The 23,519-nt window shown below is 41.3% G+C and overlaps 1 protein-coding gene across 1 annotated transcript in view; it reads left to right on the top strand.

Annotated features, from left to right (window-relative positions):
• LOC126355283 (arylsulfatase B-like) overlaps positions 1-23,519 on the top strand; it is a 335,302-nt gene that overhangs the window by 21,954 nt on the left and 289,829 nt on the right. The window contains exon 3 of the mRNA XM_050005571.1: positions 8,298-8,457. Within this exon, the coding sequence (XP_049861528.1) occupies positions 8,298-8,457 (160 nt within the window). The remainder of the gene's footprint in view (positions 1-8,297; positions 8,458-23,519) is intronic.

Raw genomic sequence — 23,519 nt, 5'->3', positions numbered from 1 at the left:
AACAGTGCATTAATAATAAGAAAAAGGAAAATAAATTGATCCTAGAAAACTGTGTCAAAGTAATTGTACGGGTAAAACACCATCACTTAATTCATTTCAGTGTATTGTGCAACAAGGAAGCTCACTATAAAGACATCCCAGATTCGACAGCAGAACAAGGAAGTCTATGGGAGCGACAGTCATCTGATTTTCAGGAACGCACTGTGGCTCAAGGTGAGGGCTCAGTCTAGGTATACATCAGGTTAGTAAAGAGAAAAGGAAAGAAGGTAACACTTTCTAGACTTACGAATATATTGCAGTACCACCAGCACAAGGAAATGTTATAACGGCTGAAGAACTCTTAATGGATGGGAAGGGAAAGCAGAGAGAGAGAGTTACTACGAACAATTCGGTGAAAGGGATACTATCATCAGAGCAGACAGCAAATCACTGACCACGACGACAGTTCAGGTATACTTGCCAACGTCATAGGCAATGGAGGAACAGATAGGAAACGTTTATGAGGACGTTGGACGCGTAATACAGCGTGTACAAGGAGATGATAACTATGTGGAAAGGTCTGAGATAGCGAAGTACTGCAGAACGATTTGGTGCACTTGAAGTAATCTAAGCTTGTATATATAAAGCTACACTACAGACCAATATCTTCAGAAATGTATCACGTAAATTTGTATTTTGCATTAACATACTTATCATTTTGAGAAAAAGCTCTCCATTCTAATACCACTTTGTATTCTATATTTCATCTATTTGGGCCACCATCAGTTAATTTTCTGTGCAAATAGCAAAACAAAACAACCACTTTTAGCTTCTCTTTTCCTAATGTAATTCTCTCATAAGCATTGGGCAACCGCACAATTCGAACTAAAATACATACAAAGAAGACAACTGCAAATGAATATTGGTTAACACAAAAAACAATACAACTTATCGACGAAGAAAGAAGGTAGAAAAATAGACAGGAAATGACAGGAATACAGCAACGTAAGTCACTTAGGAACGTTCGGGGAATCCAAGAGTAAACACAGCCCGGAAGATCGGAAGGGCAAAAAAGAGCGAGAACAATTTGTTAATGCCCCCGAGTTGCTGATAATTTAACGAGGATAGGAAAGGAAATTGGGGATAGGAATGGAAGAGCATGAACGAACTAGAAATGATGAGGAGTGTCAGAAATTGGATTAGCGATAAACTTAGCATCTAAATAGGGGACCAAGAACTACAACTGTAAGTAGGCTGTTTATATTTTCTTATTGGTAACGCCACGTAGCGCTCTGTATGAAAAATCACTGGCTGTGCTGTGCGCAGTCTGTGGCTAGTTTGCATTGTTGTCTGCCATTGTAGTGTCGGGCAGCGGCAGCTGGATGCTAACAGCCCGTAGCGTTGCGCAGTTGGAGGTGAGCCGCCAGCAGTGGTGCACGTGGGGAGAGAGATGGCGGAGTTTTGTAATTTGTAAGACTGGATGTCATGAACTGATATATATATTATGACTATTAAGGTAAATACATTGTTTGTTCTCTATTAAAACCTTTCATTTGCTAACTGTGCCTCAGTAGTTAGTGACTTCCGTAGTTTGAATCTTTTATTTAGTTGGCAGTAGTGGCGCTCGCTGTATTGCAGTAGCTTGAGTAACGAAGATTTTTGTGGGCTAAGTGAGTTGTGAAACGTATAGGTTAATGTTAGTCAGGGCCATTCTTTTGTAGGGATTTTTGGAAGTCAGATTGCGTTGCGCTAAAAATATTGTGTGTCAGCTTAAGCACAGTCGTGTATAAATTGTTCTAAGGGGACATTTCATACAACAAGTGAAGAAAAAACAAAACATTACATGAAGGGAGACACGCAAAGAATACTACATCACGTAAAGCGGGCATTTCATTTCCGGCAGTAAGAACACTACCAGTATCAAACATCGGACTTAAATTTGGGGAAGAAATTTCTGAGAATGTACGACCGGAGCACAGCATTGTATAGAAGTGAATCATGGGCTGTGCAAGCCACGCGCCTTTTCACATGTGGTGCTACAGAAGTACGTAGAAAATTAGATGGCCTGATAAGATGAGAAATGTTGAAGTCCTTCGCAGAATCAGGGAGGAAAGGAAATTATGTGAAACATTGGCATGAAGGAGATATAGGATGATATCTCATCCATTACGACATCAAGAAATAACCTCCACGAGGGAAAAATGTACTACAAAGCTATTTACTGAGGACGCTGGATGCAAGTGCTACTCTGAGAAAAGGAGTTTGCCACTGGAGAGAAACTTGTAGCGACCCACTTCAGATTAGCCAAAAGAATGATGCAAAAAGAAGCTCAATACGGATAAATCGGCATTAGCTGATCATCACTGAGACCAGAGAACTAAAGAAATAGTTTATCCGATACTATAGTCCATTCAAGAGCCAATCATTACAACGCCAGCAAACACAGAGAGAGTATATGAATTCAGAAACACAAAAACAACTTTATCAGAAAGTAAAGACTGAAATTAAACAAGTTGTCAACTTACGTGCTCGATACACTGAAGTGACAAAAGTCATGGGATTCCTCCTTGTATCGCGTCGGGCGTCCTTTTGGCCAGCACATTGCAGAAAATCGACGTGGCATGGACTCAAGTCTTGGAAGACTCCAGCAGAAATACGGATCCATGTTGCCTCCATATCCGTTCATAATTACGAAAATATTGCCAGTGGATTATACTGTGCACGAACCAACCTCTCGATGATGTCCCATAAACGTTGAATGGGATTCACGTCGGGCAATCTGTGTTGCCAAATCATTCCCTTAAACCTGTCCAGAATACTTGTATTCCTCAAAGCGATTGCCAACAATTGTGCTCCCATGACATGGCGCACTGTCATCCATAAGCATTCCATCTTTATTCGGTAATATCAAGTGCATGAACGGCTGCAAATGGTCTCCGCGTTGCTGAACATAACCATATACGGTTAATGATTGGTTCAGCCGGACGAGAGGGTCCACTCCATTCCATCCAAACACAGCTCACACCATTATGGAGCCAACAAGAATTTGCACTGTGCCTTATTGACAATTCGGGTCCAAGGGTTTGTGGGGTCTGCGTCACACCCGAATCCTACTATCAGCTCTTATCAACTGAAATTGAAACTCATCTGACTAAGCTACGGTTTTGCAATCGTATAATGTCTAACCAATATGGTCACAAGACCAGGAGAGCTGCTGCAGGCAATGTTGTGCCGTTAGCCAAGGCACTCGCGTCGGTCGTCTGCTGCCACAACCAATTAAGGCCAAAATTCATTGTACTGTCCTAATAGATACGTTCGTCTAATGTCCCACACTGACTTCTGCGGTTATTTCACGCAGTGTTGCTTGTCTGTTAGCACCAGCTTCGGAAAATCACTTAAGCTGCCAACAGTGTACCTGATTAGTGATGATGACTGAGTAAGATAGTAGAAGGATAATGTCCGTTTGAGAACAGTTTGCATTTTTACCAAATTTATTGAAGATGACAACTCTCCCTGGGTTGTCCCCACCTCCTCTGTGTGGAAGGTAGATGTGGCGACGTTACATTCTTAACTTCTAGACCTCCACTCCCTCCCCAACTGCTCCACCTCCCCTCCCCTCACCCACTTGAGCAATGTTGGGGGAAAGACTCATTCTATACTGAGCTGATGGTGAGGAACGGTGGTAGGTAACGTCTTTACTTATTTAGTTTTGCTGCTGGATTGCCCTCCATCTGCCTCCATACTCTGTCACTCCCACACCTACTTTCCACAACCCAATATCATCTTTTCAGATCGTGTGTGTGTGTGTGTGTGTGTGTGTGTGTGTGTGTGTGTACGCATTGAAGTTTGAAGTCAAACTGCTCTAATGCACAATATTTCCACCAGAGGGTGCTTGAAACTGTTCTCCAGCCACTCCCCACCTACCCCCACTTTCCACAGCCCCATCCGCCAACATCCCCCCCCCCCTTTTCCGTTCACGTGCAAGTACATGTTCATCTTGCTGTGTCCGCTAGGCCACAATATCACTCGAAATTTGCCGAAAACTGTCCTATAGCTGCTGCCAGAAGAACTGCCCCTACAGATTTGCAAGTTTGTAGTTGCTTGAGAAATTGTACACTGATACACGCCATGAAGAGACAGCACAGCAAGCTATTACTGAAATGTGGGTGGAGTTGCTTCCTAAAGATCCACAAGGGAGTAGCAACTGAGGAATTTGTACAGAGATACATTGTAAGAAGGCATATGGCAGCAAACTATCACTGAGGTGTAGGAAGTCAACACACACTATAACAACTGATGCAACATGCTTCACTATTCGAATTACACATCAAAATTGTGTTGAAACACCACCACTCATAAAAGATGTATCATAAAGCAAAACACACACAGCGCACTGAGGACAATCACCGTATAACACAACTACCACAGAAACCAACCCCGAAAGATCTCGCCAGCAGAGATTGGTAGCAGCTGTATGTATGTTCACCTACATTTGTGAATACAGACTAAGCAGCTTAGAACCAGTCTTATCTTCCCTCCTGCCTCCCCTTCCCCTTACCTCTCCTTCCACCTCCACCCAATCAAAAGGGATAATTGTTTTCCAGGACTGTTCTAACCCGTGTCTAATGGTACATGAAGAGATTTATTTACTGTCAGTGATATACTGTTTCTAATCTGCAGAAATTAGTCACAGGTGGACAAGATACTCAACAACAGGACGCTTCCTGCAAATTTTCTCAGAAACACTGGCCCCCAGGAACAATGGCGAATTACCTGACTATCCACTATGGATGACAAACTGGTCAACAGCAGAATGATTTCAAACGTTGTGGGTGTTCTGACTGTCTGAAAATGGTCCTCAGCTAAGGAAAGTCAGTCTCATGTAGGATAAGCATTGAAATAATGATGTGCATCAGGTCTTTGTACTAGTCAACTGATCCACCCACTCTGCCCCCAACTGGTGGAAAGCAGTGTCCACACTCGCTAGCCTCCGTCAGTGCATCCAGTTATAAACTACCACCGCTTGCGTCTGCGCACTTCTCCAAGTAAACTGTCATCAGAATAACAGCTTTTTGTGTGTTATTGTATACTGTGGAAGGATGAGATTCCTGCTGTACAGACAATGGAGAAATAGACTCCAAAGAATTTAGAATGAAATGTCCACTCTGCAGGGGTGTGTTCGCTGGCATGAAATTTCCTGATAGATTAAAACTGTGCACCTGACCGAGACTCGAATTCAGGAAATTTGCAAATCGTGGGCAAGTGCTCTACCAACTGCGCTATCCAAGCGCTCTTCACGACTGCTCCTCCCTACTTTAGATCCGTCAGTACCTGTTCTCCTTTCACAGGAGAACGTCTGTGTAGTTCATAAGAGTGAAAATTTCATTCAGGGAACATCGCCCAGGATGTGGCTAAATCATGTTTCCACAACATCCTTTCTTCCAGAACTGCTAATTCACAGGTTTTGCAGAAGAGCGTCTGTGCAGTTTGGAAGGCAGGAGAGAGATACTGGCAAAAGTCGGGCTATGTGGACGACTCGTTAATCGTGCTTGGGTTTCTCAATCGGTAGAACACTTGCCTGCGAAAAGCAAAGGTCATGAGTTTGTGTCTCGGTCCTGAACACAGTCTTAATCTAGGTGGAGGATTTGTACACAGGTCACTTGCTCCTCGTGGAGTAACAAATCGCATGTTTGCCCAAACTATTGCCATTCTTGACAGATCATCCGCTGTAACGTCAACTCATTTATTTGAGAAAAGTGACTGAATAAAAATGACCACTTATTTGCTGCATAAAATATTATAGGCATGTATTTTACATTTGTAATTATTAAGCTTGCTACAGTGAATATTGTACAGACAGACCTCAACTCACATCGTGTAAAGACTGAACTCTTACATTTTTAAAACAATTACTGTGACAGTGCAGATAATGGACATGGTACAAAAAATAATGAAATCTACAACTAATTAACTGTAAACTCACTACCGTGGTATGAACTTATGCTTAGTACAATGAATATTAAACCAAGAACATTAGATTTAGCCTTGAATATAATACAAAATAAGCACTGAGCACCATCCAACAGTCCTTAAGCATACATTCAGGTAGAAAATTACGCACGCTATGGTGAGCAGGTAACTTCGTCTATTATATTACGCTAGTAGGACCAAACAACAACATGATAAGCAATATTGAGCGAACATTCCTGGGCAGATGGACGTGTTTTTCTTGCGAGTCGTAACAGTGTGTCTTAGAAGGAGAGACATGTAATCCTCTTGTACACGAGTAGCTGTTAGGAAAAAACACAACAGCAACCCTGGTTCTACATGAAGACGAAACACTGTAATAACAACAGGTAAGTATAGGGAAGAAAACCTCCCTCTAGAACAGTGAATGTGTCTTCACCTCGATGTGTGGATACAGACTAAGCAGCTTAGAACAAGTCTTAACGTTTTCAGTTGGTGAGAGATCTGGAGAATGTGCTGGCCAGGGCAGCAGTCGAACATTTTCTGTATCCAGGAAGGCCCGTACAGGACCTGCAACATGCGGTCGTGAATTATCATGGTGAAATGTAGGGTTTCGCAGGGATCGAATGAAGGATAGAGCCACGGGTCGTAGCACATCTGAAATGTAACGTACACTGTTCTAAGTGCCGTCAAAGCGAACAAGAGGTGATGGAGACGTGTAACCAAAGGCACCCCATACCATCACGCCGGGTGATACGCCAATATGGCGATGTCGCATACAAACTTCCAATGTTCGTTCACCGCGATTTCGCCAAACATGAATGCGACCTTCATGATGCTGTAAACAGAACTTGGAGTCATCCGTAAAAATGACGTTTTGCCAATCGTTCACCCAGGTTCGTCGTTGAGTACACCATCGCAGGCGCTCCTTTCTATGATGCAGAGGCCGGCCGGTGTGGCCGAGAGGTTCTAGGCGCTTCAGTCTGGAACCGCGCAACAGCTACGGTCGAAGGTTCGAATCCTGCCTCGGGCATGGATGTGTGTGACGTCCTTAGGTTAGTTAGGTTTAAGTAGTTCTACGTTCTAGGGGACTGATGACCTCAGATGTTAAGTCCCATAGTGCTCAGAGCCATTTGAACCATTTTTTGTGATGCAGGGTCAAGGGCAACCGCATCCATGGTCTCCGAGGTGATAGTCTACGCTGCTGCAATGGTTGCTGTCTCGCAAGTCCGCATCTGTTGACTCAGGAATCGAGACGTGGCTGCACGATTCGTTACTGCCATGCGGTTAATATGCACGTCATCTCGACTGCTAGTGATACGAGGCCGTTGGGATCCAGCACCGCGTTCCGTATTACCCTCGTGAACCCACCGAGTCCATGTTCTGCTAACAGTCATTGAATCTCGACCAACGCTAGCAGCAATGTTGCGATACGATAAACTGCAATCGCGATAGGCTACAATCGGACTTTTATGAAAGTCGGAAACGTGATGGTACGCATTTCTCCCTCTTAGACGAGGAATCACAACAACGTTTCACGAGGCAACGCCAGTCAACTGCTGTTTGTGTATGCGAAATCGGTTGGAAACTTTCCTCATGTCAGCACGTCTGTAGCGTCTATAGCACGTCATCTTCGTGGTGTAGCAACTTTAATTGCCAGTAGTGTATTAACGTATCACACAACTCTTGTACATATAAATTGTCTATAAAATCGATAACATTCCATAAACGAATCTGAAACTGGGCGCGGATATCTTAGAAGAGAACAGAAACATGCGGTCATACAAGTCACAATTTTTACAATCTTATTACAGTTAGCGAGATAACAGTATCAGGTTTTTCTCACTCATCCATATGTTATTGATGACACAGTCCGTCCTTCAATCTATGCTCTGCTTTCTTTAACTGAGTTTTATGTCTGTTGTGCTCTGTAGAAGTAAAATAAAAAAAAAACATGTTAGATGCAAAAAGTTTTGTTCAAGTGAAAACAATATGGTTTAGTATTTAAGTAAGACACAAAGACATTTCTGTTTCTGATATTAAATCCCTGGATACATTATAGGTTTCTACTACTCTACAATGGATAATCCTCTTTTACCAAAATGGGGATTGCAAATTATTGTCAAATAACGTTTTTAGAAAGAAGCAAAAATATTAATCAGTCAATAAAAAATGGATAAACATAGTGGACCACGACATATTCTATGTTTGCAAATGTGGTCACCAGGTAGAAACCACTTTCTGCAGGTTACCGCTCAGTATTAATCGCTGGATCCCTAGACTGACCTGGCGGCAATATTCTAGGTGACTCAATGCCACGCTTAGGACGCACATGTACTCCTCTGTTTCAGGGCTGGAATGATGTCGGCTTCCATGGGTCTGACGAGATTCCGACACCCAACATCGACGCTCTCGCGTACCACGGGGTAATCCTCAACAGCCACTACGTGCAACCACTGTGCACTCCGTCCAGGGCCGCTCTGCTCACCGGAAAGTACCCCGTGCACACCGGTGAGTCTGTTACAGTGGTACTGTACAGTCATGATAAATGTACAAAAAGGAACTGGATAGTAATAGTACGGTATCAAGAACTAGGTAACGCCATGATGAACACCTGAGACTACATAGCTGTTTGTTGTAAATGAGGCAGTCATTGCAGTGAAATGTTGCTTCCCCGTCAAATGGAAAGTAAGACCATCGGCTTACATCTCCGAATTGACTTTTATTAACTATTCGCAGTCGTAGAATTATGATGTATGGTGACGAAGTTTACAGGTGTGGGCGAGAGAGAACTTGAGCCAATTTACATCAGGAAGACCATCTTAATGCAGATTTCTCCTTCTGCAGTGTTGCTTCGTAACATACACAATGACGATACGGTATAGACAAGAAAACAATCAGTTTTACTCGTCAAGAACTCCAGAGCATCTTTTCGTGAAGGTACCAACTTCGACATGAATCAAAAGATTGCCTAGCTTTGACTGTTCAGCTTACAGAATTTGTCATTATCAGTAATATGAGTCTCACAATAATCTATAGTCTCCTCACCCATGTTTAGTACTGTCATACAACCGTCTTCAGTTGCTTCGGTGTTTTTGCCTTGTCTTATCTCTTGAACTGCAGTAATGCACTTAACAGATGCATCATCAACCCATTCGCTTCCTTACATTTCTCGCCGATATTCATTTCCTTTTCGTTACAGTCACAATGAAACCTTCTTATGCTGCCCGCTCCCTCATTATTTTTCTAACACGTAAGACGCCACGGTTTACTGAACGGTCCTCAGATTTTGCGTTGTTTCGGCATTTAAGTTCGCGTCTCTCTATCGCATATCAAGTTTGTAATTCGCAAGTAACGTCTGCTTCTCACAACATAAGAAATAAACCCTGAAAAATTCCATTTACCATGCACTTAAACTGAGTGAATTTAACCAGTGTTTCGTTCAGTATGTGAAGTACTAATTGCGACAAAGTGGTACAGGGTGAGAAAAATAAAACTGGTCCAATGAATGTCTCATGTTCCTTAAGATAAGCAAGTCAACTTACACACTCCACGCCGGGTCACAGCCTTCTCTAGGCGCTACAGCCTGGTTGTGAAGGACTGAAGTTGGGGTACCTACGGTAAGGCACATGACGTATTTTCCACTCCAATTTTACTCCGTCCATCCTGAGCAACTGGTCAAACGCACATGCGAGGTGCAAACTGGTTGCCTACATAACTGCAGCTTCTTTTGTATTTCCCCTATGATACTTGCTCATCGACTGAGTACTGCGATCGCAAGATAAAGTCATTTCTCAGCGCCGTTTGGAGACATTGCTTAGCGTACCCAGTCACTATGTCATTATGCCGTGACTGGCATTCTCTTTTCCGTGTAATGTTGTTAGCAATACTATATTATCAAAGTAACTTATTAGCTGCAAGCAAACATAACAATAAAATTCTTCCTTCAAGTCCTAATCGTAATTAGTCACAATCCACTAACGTGTCTTACCGCAGGTCAAACTGACCATAGCAACAGTTCGGTGACAGAAAGAAAACCTCTTAGTGCTTAACGAAGTATCGAGGAAATAATTCAGAACGCAACGTAAAATCATTACCATTCGTACGGCAAACTGGTCTACAAAAATTTGCAACAGATATAGGAATGTGTGAAACGGCATAGGTTTTAAGAAAAGACACCAACCAGTTAATGCATTTCTTGAAATACAAAACTAAAATTCTGAATCATTGCGGCGAAATCGAAATGTGTCTACGCGTGTGGTTTCTTGCCGAAGAATTATAAGCCAGAGAGAGATGCCTAGAAAACGAATTATTACATAAATAATAAATACACCATAGACCAGAGAGACTTGGAAAAAGAGAAGTATTGAGGAGACCCTCCACAATATATAGACAATATCGGAAGTATTACCCACCCAAAAGTTAATCTTCTCAGATCAGCTCTACGAAAGTTTTGAAAACATACTGATAAAAACAGAATTTCTGTACTTTTGGAAAAGGAAATCAACAATAGCACGGATAACGGAAATAAGAATATACGAGAAAGTATCAACATGAAAGACCTGAGAATAACAGAAGGAAATTAATTTAAGAATGAAAGTATTCAACGGGCATTATTGCTTCTATGAAGATTTCATGCAAACCCTGTCTACCAAAAGTGGCAAGACAACGTCCCGTCACCATCTGTGAAGGAAATCTTCAAAGACATGTATCGCAGTTTAACAGAAGCTAAAACCCCTCCTTGGATATGTTATACGCAGATACGGACGAATGTTTGGTTTTTCAAAGGAGTTCATCCGACCACGGCATGACAGCGTCGTATATTTTAATGAGTGTGACATCTCTGGCAGCGAGCGTTTGCATGTTCGAGGTAAGAAACGAAAAATGATCAGTCCCGGGCGAAAGAAAGGAGCATCTTATATCAGCGCCGGGTTTCACAGATACCATCCTCTTTCACATCATAGTTCCCCAAGAATAAACAATGGTATGACAAAGAGTATTAAAATGATTTGTGTGTCTAGCGTAGCAAAGTGAGTAAACAGTACTAACTATGAACTAATAAAGTTCATACTGGTAGCACTTGTACTACTTAGGTTGTTGCCACTAATAGCAGTAGTAACAATAGTAATAATAAAACCCGTGGAGGCCCGAGAAAAGAATAGGCCTCCGGTATGTTCTGCCAGTCGTGAAAGGCGACGAAAAGAATAAACCACTAATAGGGATAACCTCCCTTTTAGTGTGATTAGTTGGTTCAGGACAGAAATAATGAAGCCTCGGACAAGCGCTGTCATGGTCGGGGACGACGTTTGAACCCTATGCCCGTCCACAATGGTAACGTCACTGCTAGCCACACGGAAAATGATTTAAATCCAAATGGAGGTGTTTTGCCGGATATGCTTCCTGCAACCACTCTAGAAGAAAAACAAAGACGGGGGATGAGATGGTCTGATGAAGTTAACCGACACCTCATGTTCTGCTATTACGAAGCAACAAACTTAGGAACCAACACAAGTGGATACAGATCACAAGTATAAACAACATTTATTGCCAGATACCCAGAATTAAAAATTTTAACGGAGCAACGACTAGCTGATCACAGCCGTGTAATAATAAAAAATAACAGGATACCCCAGTCAGGATTAGAAAGCATCAAACACCAAGTACAACAAATACTAGAACAAAATAGTGTGCAAACAGAAGAAGAACAAAATACAGTAATGGACTCAAACATCCCAGAGCAAACAATCAAAGAACAACATGCTATCAATTAAACAATCAGAGGAAACCGAAATCTTAACACAGCCACCAGAACAAGCACAAAGAGTACACGAGGTGACACACATGTTAGATATAGAAGAAAAATTTCAGCTGACATTTATAGAATACAAAGACACGAATACAGATATTTGACCATTCTTGCATAGACCACCAAATAACCCACAAGTTGAAACAACAATAACAACTATCAACACAATCACACACAACAAAATAAATGAAAATACAACTACTGGTTTATATAGGAGCACTCACTACTCTAAATATATACACTAGGCAGAGATCATAACCAATCAACACACAGAAGAAACCGACAAAACCAGCATGGCAACGCAGGCTACAGATCAGACTAGAAAAACTGAGAAAAGTCATCAGACAGGTAACACAATTTATAAGAAATTAAATATCAGACAAAAAACGAAAAAGGTTAGGTAAAATCTCACAACAAGAAGCGATAGAGCAATTAGATGAAAAGAAGCAGAAATTACAAGCATTGGCCAAACTACTTAGAAGATACAAAAATTTAAAAAAGAAGGAAACAAAACCAAACATTCAACACAAACCAAAAGAAATTTTACCAGACAATAGATAACAGACACATTAAAATAGACAATCCACCAAACATAACAGTCATGGAACACTTCTGGAGCAACATATGTTCAAACCCGGTACAACATAAGAGACATGCAAGGTGGATACAAGCAGAAACAGACACATACAAGATGATACCACCAAAGCCTGAAGCGATAATTTAGCAACATGAAGTCGCCCAAGCAATTAATTCTACGCACAATTGGAAAGCCCCTGCAGAAGATAAAATAGCAAATTTCTGGCTGAAGTAGTTCACCTCAACTCATTCACATTTAACTAAATTATTTAACAGTTACATTGCAGACCCATACACAGTCCCTCAAATACTTACACAAGGAGTAACTTATCTGAAACCTAAAGATCAAGCAGACACAGCAAGCTCAGCGAAATATCGCCCCATAACATGCCTACCAACGATATACAAAATATTAACTTCAGTCATTAGTAAGAAATGAATGACACATGCAACACAGAACAAAATTATAAATGACGAACAAAAAGGCAGATGCAAAGGAGCACGAGGATTGCTTTTGGAACAGACAAATGTAAGAAAAATAGCATAGTCAAGGGAAAACACACTAAACAAGATTACTTATTGAATAACCACAGTGACTGCATAGAAGTGATGAAAAAAACAGATACCTATAGATATCTAGGATACAGGGAAAAATAGGAATAGATAATACAAATATTAAAGAAGAACTAAAAGAAAAAGAGAGACAAAGACTAACAAAAATACTGAAAACAGAACTGACAGCAAGAAACAAGACGAAAGCTGTAAATACTTATGCTATACCAATATTGACCTATTCGTTTGAAGTAGAGAAATGTAGTAACACAGAACTAGAAGCACTCAATACACTTACACGATCACAATGCCACAAATATAGAATACATCACATACATTCAGCAACAGATAAATTCACGTTAATCAGAAAGGAAGGAGGAAGGGGATTTATCGACATAAAAAAACCTACATTATGGACAGGTAGACAATTTAAGAAAATTCTTTATAGAACGAGCAGAAACTAGCAAAATACACAAAGCAATCACTCATATAAATACATCGGCTACACCACTGCAATTTTATAACCACTTCTACAACCCTTTAGATCACATAACATCAACAGGTACAAAGAAAGTAAATTGGAAGAAGAAAACACTACATGCCAAGCACCCAAATCATCTAACACAGCCACACATCCATCAAGACGCATCCAAAACATGGCTAAGAAAAGGCAATATATACAGTGAGATGGAAGGATTCATGACTGAAATACAGGATCAAACAATAAGCACCAGATATTACAGCAAGGAAATTAATAAAGATCCCAATACCACAACAGATAAATGCAGACTTTGCAAACAACAAATAGGAACAGTAGATCACATCCCAAGCGGATGTACAATAATAGCAAATACAGAATACACCATAAGACATGACAATGTAGCAAAAATAATACGTCAACAACTTGCCATACAACATAAACTAATAAAACAACACGTTCCCTCATACATACCACAAAATGTACTGGATAATGATGAATACAAATTATACTGGAAGAGAACCATTACAACGGATAAAACAACACGACATAACAAACCTGACATCATACTGACCAGTAAAAAAGAAGAAATTAACACATCTAATCGAAATATCCATACCCATTACAATAAATATACAGAAGAAAACAGGAGAAAAAATTTAAAAATACATGCAACTGGCTGAGGAAGTCAAGGACATGTGGCATCATGATATAGTTGACATTATACTACAGGAGTCATACCACACAATATCCACCAGTACATCAACGCAATACAGCTACATCCAAACGTATATATACAACTACAGAAATATGTAATTATTGATACATGTTCAATTATCCGAAAGTTCCCAAATGCAATGTAACATATACCGTACAGTTAAAAGGAAGTCACGCTTGATCAAGGTCCTCGTCACTTTCCATTTTTAACCAGACATAGCGTCTGAGAAAGGAAAGAAATAATAATAATAACAAGGGAGAGGGAAGGTTCAAAAATGGCTCTGAGCACTATGGGACTCAACCTCTGTGGTCATTAGTCCTCTAGAACTTAGAACTACTTAAACCTAACTGACCTAAGGACGTCAAACACATCCATGCCCGAGGCAGGATTCGAACCTGCGACCGTAGCAGTCGCACGGTTCCGGACTGGGCTCCTAGAACCGCGAGACCACCACGGCCGGCGGAGAGAGAAGGAAATTTAAGAAATTGGTATCAACTGAGGACAGAGGAAGATCTGGTTGGAAAGAATGATGTACAAGAGTAACGAGTGCGTACAGGAACAATTGTAATTATTGTTGTACTTTATCATTAACCGTCTTCTGAAGATGGAGATGTTACTCAGTTCTCAAATATAATGCGGGAGGTTATTTCAGAGTCGGGTTCCTGCTACAAAGAAATACTTCGAGAAAGTGGCTGAGCTATGGAGAAGGACGGAGATGATTTTGTTATGATGGGAGTGGGTGTTCAGATAAGAGCGTTAAAGTCGACGAAAGATGTAAGGAACATTTCGCTGATAAGAGAGTAGAGAAGACAGAGGCCATGGAAATTTTTGCTCTTGTCTACACCCAGGCAGGATAGCTGTGTGTATCATGGTGCAATATGATCAATGAGTCGAACATAACAGTTATAACAAAGACAGGAGTTCATAACCAGTTCCAGGTGCCGTGGGCTCTCCTGACAAAGATAATCTAGGGTAACATCGCTGTCATCAAAAAAAGTTCTGCATAACCTCGCTTCCGGAAGTTCCGGAACCTGTACAGAAAATTGAATTAGAGATCAACAAATATATCATTTCCGCCCTTTCTGTTGCTCATGAAAACCACACAATGCATGTTGTACCACTATACAGCGAGACCTTCAGAGATGGTGGTCCAGACTGCTGTACACAGCTGTACCTCTAATACGCGGTAGCACGATCTCTTGCACTTATGCATGCATGTATTCGTCGTGACATAATACCCACTAGTTCATATTATTCCAACCCTCTGCGGCAGTTCGGCGTACATCTCTCAGAGTGACTGGTGGGCCACGTCCATAAAAAACTCTTTTAAATCCATCCCAGGCATGTTCGATAGGGTTCATGTATGGAGAACATGCTGGCCACTCTAGTCCAACGATGTCGTCATCCTGAAGGAAGTCATTCACAAGGTGTGCACGTCGACACCACGTAATGCCACCCCAAAACAACAGGGAACCTCCACCTTGCTGCACACGCTGAACAGTGTATCTAAGGCGTTCGACCTGAACGGGTTGTCTAGAAAATACGTTCCGACGATTGTCTACATCTACATATGGGTCTACTTGATTACTCTGCTATTCACAATGAAGCGCCTGGCAGAGGATTCAATGAACCACCTTCAAGCTATCTCTCTACCGTTCCACTCTCGAACGGCACGCCAGAAAAACGAGCACTTAAATTTTTCTGTTCGAGCCCTGATTTACTTTATCGTGATGATCATTTCTCCCTATGTAGGTGAGTGCCAACAGAATGTTTACACAATCGGAGGAGAAAACCGGTGATTGAAATTTCATGAGAAGAATCCGTCCCAACGAAAAACGCCTTTGTTTTAATGATTGCCTCCCCAACTAACCTATCATATATGTTACACTATCTCCCCTATTTCGCAATAATACAAAGCGAGCTGCCTTTCTTTGTACTTTTACGATGTCTTCCGTCAGTCCAACCTGATACGGCAATAGTCCAGAATAGGGCGGACAAGCGTGGTGTAAGCAGTCTCTTTTAGTAGACCTGTTCTGCCAATGAATCGCAGTTTACGGTTTGCCCTACCCACAACATTATTAATATGATCGTTCCAATTTAGATTATTTGTAATTGTAAATCCTAAATACTTAGTTGAATTTACAGCCTTCAGATGTGTATGTGAATTATCGCGTAATTGAAATTTAGCTGTTTTCTTTTACTACTCATGTGAATAACTTCACACTTTTCCTTATTCATTGTCAATTGCCACTTTTCGCACCATACAGATATATTATATAAATCATTTAGCAAGTCGTTTCGATCATCTGATGACTTTACAACACGGTAAATGACAGCACCATCTACAAACAATATAAGACGGCTACTCAGTCGTTAATATGGGTAAGGAACAATGTAGGGCCTATGTCACTTCCTTGGGGAAAGCCTCATATTACTTTTGTTTTACTCGATGACTTCCCGTTTGCGTCTATTACTAAGAACTGTGACCTATCTGACAGGAAATCACGAATACAGTCGCACGACTGAGGCGCTACTCTGTAGGCACACAGATTAGTTAGAAGACACTTGTGGGGAACGGTATCGAAAGCCTTCTAGAAATCTAAAAATATCGAATCAATTTGAAAACCCCTGTCGCTAGCACTTATTATTTCAAGAGTATAAAGAGCTAGTTGTGTTTCACGAGAGCGATATTTTCTGAAAGCGTGCTATGTGTCAATAAGTCGTTTTCTTCGAGGTGCTTCACAATGCTCGAATGTGCTATAAGTTGTAAAACTCTACTGCAAATCAACGTTAGTGATATAGGCATGTAATTCAGAGGATTAATCCTACTTCTCCTTTTGGGTACTGGTGTGACTTGAGCAATTTTCCAGTCCTTAGCTACGGATCTTTCGGTGAGTGAGTGGTTGTTATAAGGTGTCAGGCAAATCCAACACCCTCCACGAAAACCCTGACATGATAAGCAAATCCAGTAGTATGTCACATAGCTCCTAATAAATCGTGACATTACATTAACCAAAGTAATACGAGTAACGAGTGAGCAAATGGAATACCACAGACTAACACAAGAATGCCTAAATGCATGTCATATCTTCCCATCGTGAAACAGACGCAGTTCCGAGGGGAGAAACGAGAACAGAACCCGAGAGCAGAACCGTGTTAAGCTGGAAGGCCCTAAGATAAGGGATGGACGAACACCCACGTCGCCAGCTAACCGTTAAGACAACACCACCCGCAAGTTTTAGCGTGAGACTTTTTCCCGTCTCTGTTACGTCAAGGACCACCCCCCAGCCCATGTTAAAAGCTAGAGCCCTCCAGAAGAACAGTATAGCTTACGATAAAGCTAAAAGGACCACACCAGCTGCAAGTTTTAGTATGGGAATTTTTCGCGTCTCTGTTACGTTGCAAACTTTAAAAACATTGCCCCACCACGAAAAGTATAACGTTTCTCACTGGATAGACAGAATTTCTGTAGGCGGAGTTTAAGGTTAACATTGAGACCCTGATTGGTCAGATGAAAACACAGCCATATAGTTTTTTTTTAAACCAACTTCGGTAAATGGTAGTAAGGAGAAGTGAGGAGAAGGGTTGCTTCCGAGATGGAGAGGTGAGCGGAGCTGTGCTGCCCGCCGCCGCCCTGACGCTACCTGAACACCGACAAGGTAATGAACGCACGCGATGCCGCATTTTGGAACGCATAAGGCTTCACTCAGAACTGCAGAAGTCTTATCTGTTACACCCCCTTTTTGCGTAATACTAGTGTCGATAGTAAATTAAAGCTAATAGTGTTCACATTTGCCACTTGAAGTAAAAATCTGAAACACGATGATTTCTCTGTTATATATTTACTGAGAAGCCACATCAGCCACTGCAATTTACGACAAGTTAGATAAGTTATTAAAGATAATTGAGGGTCACTGTAGACCATTTTGATAGTGTTCTCTCTTGTGAAACTTAATTTAAACCTAGATTATAGATGTGATATGGCATAGGTCATCCTTCGATCCATTGTGGAACTTGGAAACCCACTCAGGGAATATTCGTTCACATTTTTGTTGAACGCAGTTGGTTTTTGCCATCCTGTATTGAATCATTTCCTTTTATAAATAGCGCAATTTATAAACAATGTTTTGTGAGTAGAATAAAATTTCCAATGGTAAACTTAACTGCTTTTTCGACGTTATTTTACCAGCTAACTAAAAATAGGAAAGCCTTGAACTCCTTCAACTGACTTTAGTTAGTATTAAGATTCTTTTATAGGGAGTGCAATGGAGCTGACGCTGAGGTAATTAAGTATTTGGTTTTTTCATCGCTTGTCTCACTGAACTCTTCTGAATTCTACATGTCATGTGTGGTCTGGCGTGTCCTTACCAGCAACAGGTCCCAGGTTAAAACTAGTGAATTCCCTAAAAGACACGCTCAGAGCGCCGTTGCGCAAAAGTGGTAGGGAGACACGATATAGAACAAACAGACACCACCATGCATGTTAGATTGCATATAATTGCTAAATATGGAGCTATTTTATCAGCGTACTCTGAGACGAACCTGACTGGTATATAGTGTAGTCCGGAGGTCTTGCCTTTATTAAATGATTTACGCTGTCTGCTTCGAGTTTATCTACTTCTATGTTTCTCATCTTGGCAGTTGTCCTTGATTGGAATTCAGGAATATTTCCTTCGTCTTCTTTGGTGAAGAAGTTTCGGAAAACTGTGCTTAATAACTCTGTTTTTGTGATGCTGTCATCAGTGACTTAACCGTTGTTATCACGCAGTGAAGGTATTGATTGCGTCTTGCCACTGGTGTGCTATATGTACGACCAGTTGACTGGTTGAAGGCATTTGAGACATTCATCGGTGAAAAGAATGTGATGTCACTCCTGAACAGTTCATTGCTATGTTAGTGGGCCCATCTGCACCACGCTGCATGGTGTCGCGGTCGCAAAGATGAATCTCGCCATGGGCGTCAGAAGCAAAGTTGCAGCCTATTGTGCACAGTTTGAGTCGTAGCACGACGTCCTGTGGCTGCACGTAAAGCATTGTTCAACACGGTGGGGTTGCTGTCAGGGTTCCTCCGTAGGCAGCGGTCGTGCACTGTAGTAGTAGCCCTTGGGCGGTCTGAGAGAGGCATGTCATCGACAGGTCCTGTCTTTCTGTGTCTCCTCCATGTGCGAACAACATCGCTTTTGATCGTTTCAAGACGTATGGACACTTCCGTTGTTGAGAGCCATTCTTGGCAAAAAGTAACAATGCGGAAGCGATCGAACCGCGGTATTGATCGTCTAGGCATGGTGAAACTAGAGACAAGAAGAACTGTTTACCTCCTTTCTGGCGGAATGTTTGGAACTGATCGGCTGTCGCAATCCCTCCCTCTAATAGGCGCTACTCATGCATGGTTGTTTACATCTTTGGGATGATTTAGTGACATCTCTGAACAATCAAAGGGACTGTGTCTGTGATACAACATCCACAGTCAAGGTCTACCTTCAGGAGTTCTGGGAACCGGGGTGATGAAAAACTTTTTGTTGTTGTGTTTATAAGTGTTTGTACAAGTTTCTTTTTCACATCAAACAATAACATCTTTTTACATTTTCGGAGGGCATGGAGACCTGCAGATGCCTTGTTCCATATAGCAGTTACGTCCTCAGTACAATTTAGATTTTCATTTATTATTAGTCCTAGACTGTTTGCTGAAGGAGAGAAATTTACATGTTTCCCACTTTAGGTAAAGATGGAAGTGGGTCTTGGGCTAATTAGCCTAGTATAACCAGTACTGCTTAGGTTTTGGTTAGTTGAGCTTTAGCCATATATTATGGGCCCTTTTTGATAGTGGACATAGGTCGGTCTTGGTATTACTGATGACTGCTGACGCCAGCTGGCAATACGTAAGGTATGAGCGAAAACATTGCTCTACACATGGCGATAAGTTTAAGCTGTTAGATCCTGCAAGTAAAATGTCGAAGTCCACAGTATCAAAGGCTTTGCTGAAGTCTAAAAAGCACATGGTAGATGCCTGTTATGCGTTCATGGAAAGTTTGACGTCATTTATTTCCTTTACAATGAGGTGACAAGGTCATACATGGCGACAGTCTCGCATCTACGTAGTGGCTTACTTAGTCAATGTTTCCACGCCACAGGGAAAATATTTGTACTTGTGGTTAAGATATCTGTTATAGTGGGCAGCTTTATCATTTGGACTGTGATGTGATATCATGTCCAGCTGATCTGATACGCATGACGGTATTGCAAGTAATATGCCTTTGATAGAATTTTTCAGGCTACACTCGTTTACGCCATGAGGAAATCAACGAGACTGCTTCTTTTGTGGTTATATTGTGATTGTATGTAATGTGAAAGACCAGTTAAGTTCTTCAGATGGGACAATAGGATCAGCTCCACCTTTCACTTTGTCTATACCAAGACCACACAGATTTTACGTAAGATAGCTCGTCTATTCCTGTAGTCGGTTAATGCATTGACATGCCGAAATTTTGCATTTCTTACAGCTTGACTTACTGTTCTGCTTCTGCTTCTAAGCAATATGATTTTCGGACTGGGGAGTCTCTGAGATTCATGAGCTTTTTTAATTTTTCAGTTACCCAAGATGCATTTCCTCCTTACTTTTGCGGCCTTTTTGGGAGCATATTTGTCATATAGTTGAGTAGATTTATTAGTAAACACTAGAAGTTTTTCGGTTATGTTCGTGAAGGGAACAGAAGAAGTCCTCCAAACTATTCCTTGCGCCTCAGTTGCAAGTTCAGATAAATTAATGTGTTTGAAGTCTCAGTATGCAGTATGTTGACGTTCATTGCTGGGACATTCTACCGAGTACGTCATGAAAGGCAGGTCATTGGTGGACATCAGAGGTGCAGATATTTAAGAGGTACGAAATACTCTACTGAGATTTCGTTGCACATAGATCTATGAGAATGAACGACCGTTTATGTGATAGGTAGAAACAGGCTGAGGTAGCGACCCGTTTGGAGAAGAAGGCATCCGCTTAAATTACACACTGGTAATTCTGTTGTACATAAAATGTATGTTTGTGTTACCAGCTATGTCGATACGAGACTTGAAAGTGCAGTTTCGAAACAGGCGATTTCGTCTGCTTTAGAAGGTTTCAGAAGAACATGTCAGACACTTCCTTTAAGGGATTTTATCTCTATGGACATATATTCAATATGTTTGTATTCATTACTGTTCTGCATGGATTCTTCCTCTTGTGTACTTCGCCGCGCGGGGTAGCCGCGTGATTTGAGATGCTTTGCCACGGTTCGAGCGGCTCCCCCCGTCGGAGGTTCGAATTCACCCTCGGGCATAGATGTGTGTGATGTCCTTAATTTAGTTAGGTTTAAGTGGTGCTAAGTTCTAGGAGACTGATGACCTTTGAAGTTAAGTCCCATAGTTAAAAAAAAGAAGTTTGGTCCCATAGGAACGTACTACGAATTTGCAAAATTTTTGCGTACTTTACACTGTTTAACTACAAAAGAAACGATTGCACACTAATGCAGAGTTTTAAGAATAATTTTTGTTGATGGCTGTTAGAAGAGACACATCCTTGTGATTTAGAAAGGAGATTTGTTCGTATTTTAAATTTGTTTTTATTCGGTTTTAGCCGTTCAAGCTGACGTCATTTCCTTGTCAGAAGGGTTGTCATCCACCATGAGTTTTGTCCACTAAAAAGACTGGTTGGGGGGGGGGGAGTAATGTGAGGGATAGGAAAGCTGAGACAGGGAGGACTCTCTATCACACTCTGTACTGTCGTTTGCAGTGAACCGATACAGTTGTAGAAAGGGAGGTTCAGTGCTCTGACAAGAGATATGATGGATGGTAAGTCTTGTGTTAATGAATAAACACCATGCTTGGATCAATATATTAATTATTTAATTACTAGTTTCAATAATACGAACACACCATTTCTACAATATTTCTAATACATGACTATATCTGCATCTACACACGGCAAGATACTTTACGGTGTCTGGTGGAGGGTAATTGTGGAACCAGCAGTTACTTCTTTCCTTGTTCCATTTGCAAATTTTCTCTAAATATGAACATAACCTAGAATCTCTCTGATCTCTGTAAATTTCGCGAGATGTATGTGGTAAGATGTAATATACTGCACGAGCACTTCTTGAAACTTACACCATCGGAACTTCAACAGTAGGTCTCCCCGTGATGCACAATGACCTTCTCGTAGCGCGTTCCATTGGAGTTTGTTGAGCACTTTCACAACTTTCTCCTTGTGACGAAAGACACTGTTCTTCGTTGCATTGTCTCTCTCTCATCCATTACTCCTACCTGGTAAGAGTCCCAGTTTAAAGTACAGTACTCAAAAGTCAGTCGAACAAGTGTTTTGTAATCCTCTTCTGTCGTGTACGAATTACATTTCTTTAAATTGTTCCTGTCAGTCTTAACATGACAGTTGCTTTCCTTATAGCTATCTTTATGTGGTCATTCCACATTAGACCACCCTGGACAATTATTCCTACATATTTTACGGTAGTTACTGTTTCGGTAATTTAACACTAATAGTGTGATCGGGCAGTAGTGGACTTTTTCTATTTGTGCGCATTGTGTTACATCTATTCGGTGTTGGTTCAACTACCAGATCTGGTACCAATCTGCGATTATCTCAAGACCTTACCGAGCGACGTTGCGTTGAGGAGAATACACTGGACTCGCATTCGAGAGAACGACGCTTCAAATCCTGGTCGGGATACCCAAATGCAGGTTTTCTGTGATTTCCTTAAACCACTTCAGGGAAATCCCAGGACAGCTTCTTTGAACAGAGCACTTCAGATATCGTTCCTCATACTTTCGTACTCTGAGCTTTTGCTCCGTTTATAATGACCGCGCTGTTTACAGCAAGTTGAATTTTCCATCTTTCTCTACGTCTTTCTGCATTCCATTGTCCTTCTCAGCCTTTCCATAAACTATTGTCATCTGGTGACAGCCTCACAAATCTTTCACTAATATTCAGTAGGTCATGTACACTCAAGCGAGAAGAAACTGGTATAGGCAAGCATATTCAAATACAGAGATAGGTAAACAGAGCAAATATGGAACTGTGGTCGGCAACGCCTACATGAGACAACAAGTGTCTGGCGAAGTTATTAGATTGGTTACTGCTACTACAATTCCAGGTTATCAGGATTTGAGAGAGTTTGAACGTGGTGTTATAGCACTGCTTCAGACATTAGTAGAGTCCATGTTACGTCGTGTGGCGGCACTTATGCGTGCTCAGGAAGCCCTACACGATATTAAGCAGGTGTACCATAGCGACCTCGTAACACATTCTTAAGGTACTGTTAACCGGATACACGTTGATAGATTTTCAAATTCAAACGTGATTATCATGCCTGTTTTTTAACTTCTGTGATATTTATGTTGGTGAATAAAGAGGCTTGTATGAAAGGATTACATACTAATTAGAACATCACATTTTCT

This window comes from Schistocerca gregaria, chromosome 3, assembly GCF_023897955.1.
Source record: "Schistocerca gregaria isolate iqSchGreg1 chromosome 3, iqSchGreg1.2, whole genome shotgun sequence".
Lineage (NCBI taxonomy): Eukaryota > Metazoa > Arthropoda > Insecta > Orthoptera > Acrididae > Schistocerca > Schistocerca gregaria.
This window is presented reverse-complemented; position numbering and strand designations above follow the sequence as displayed.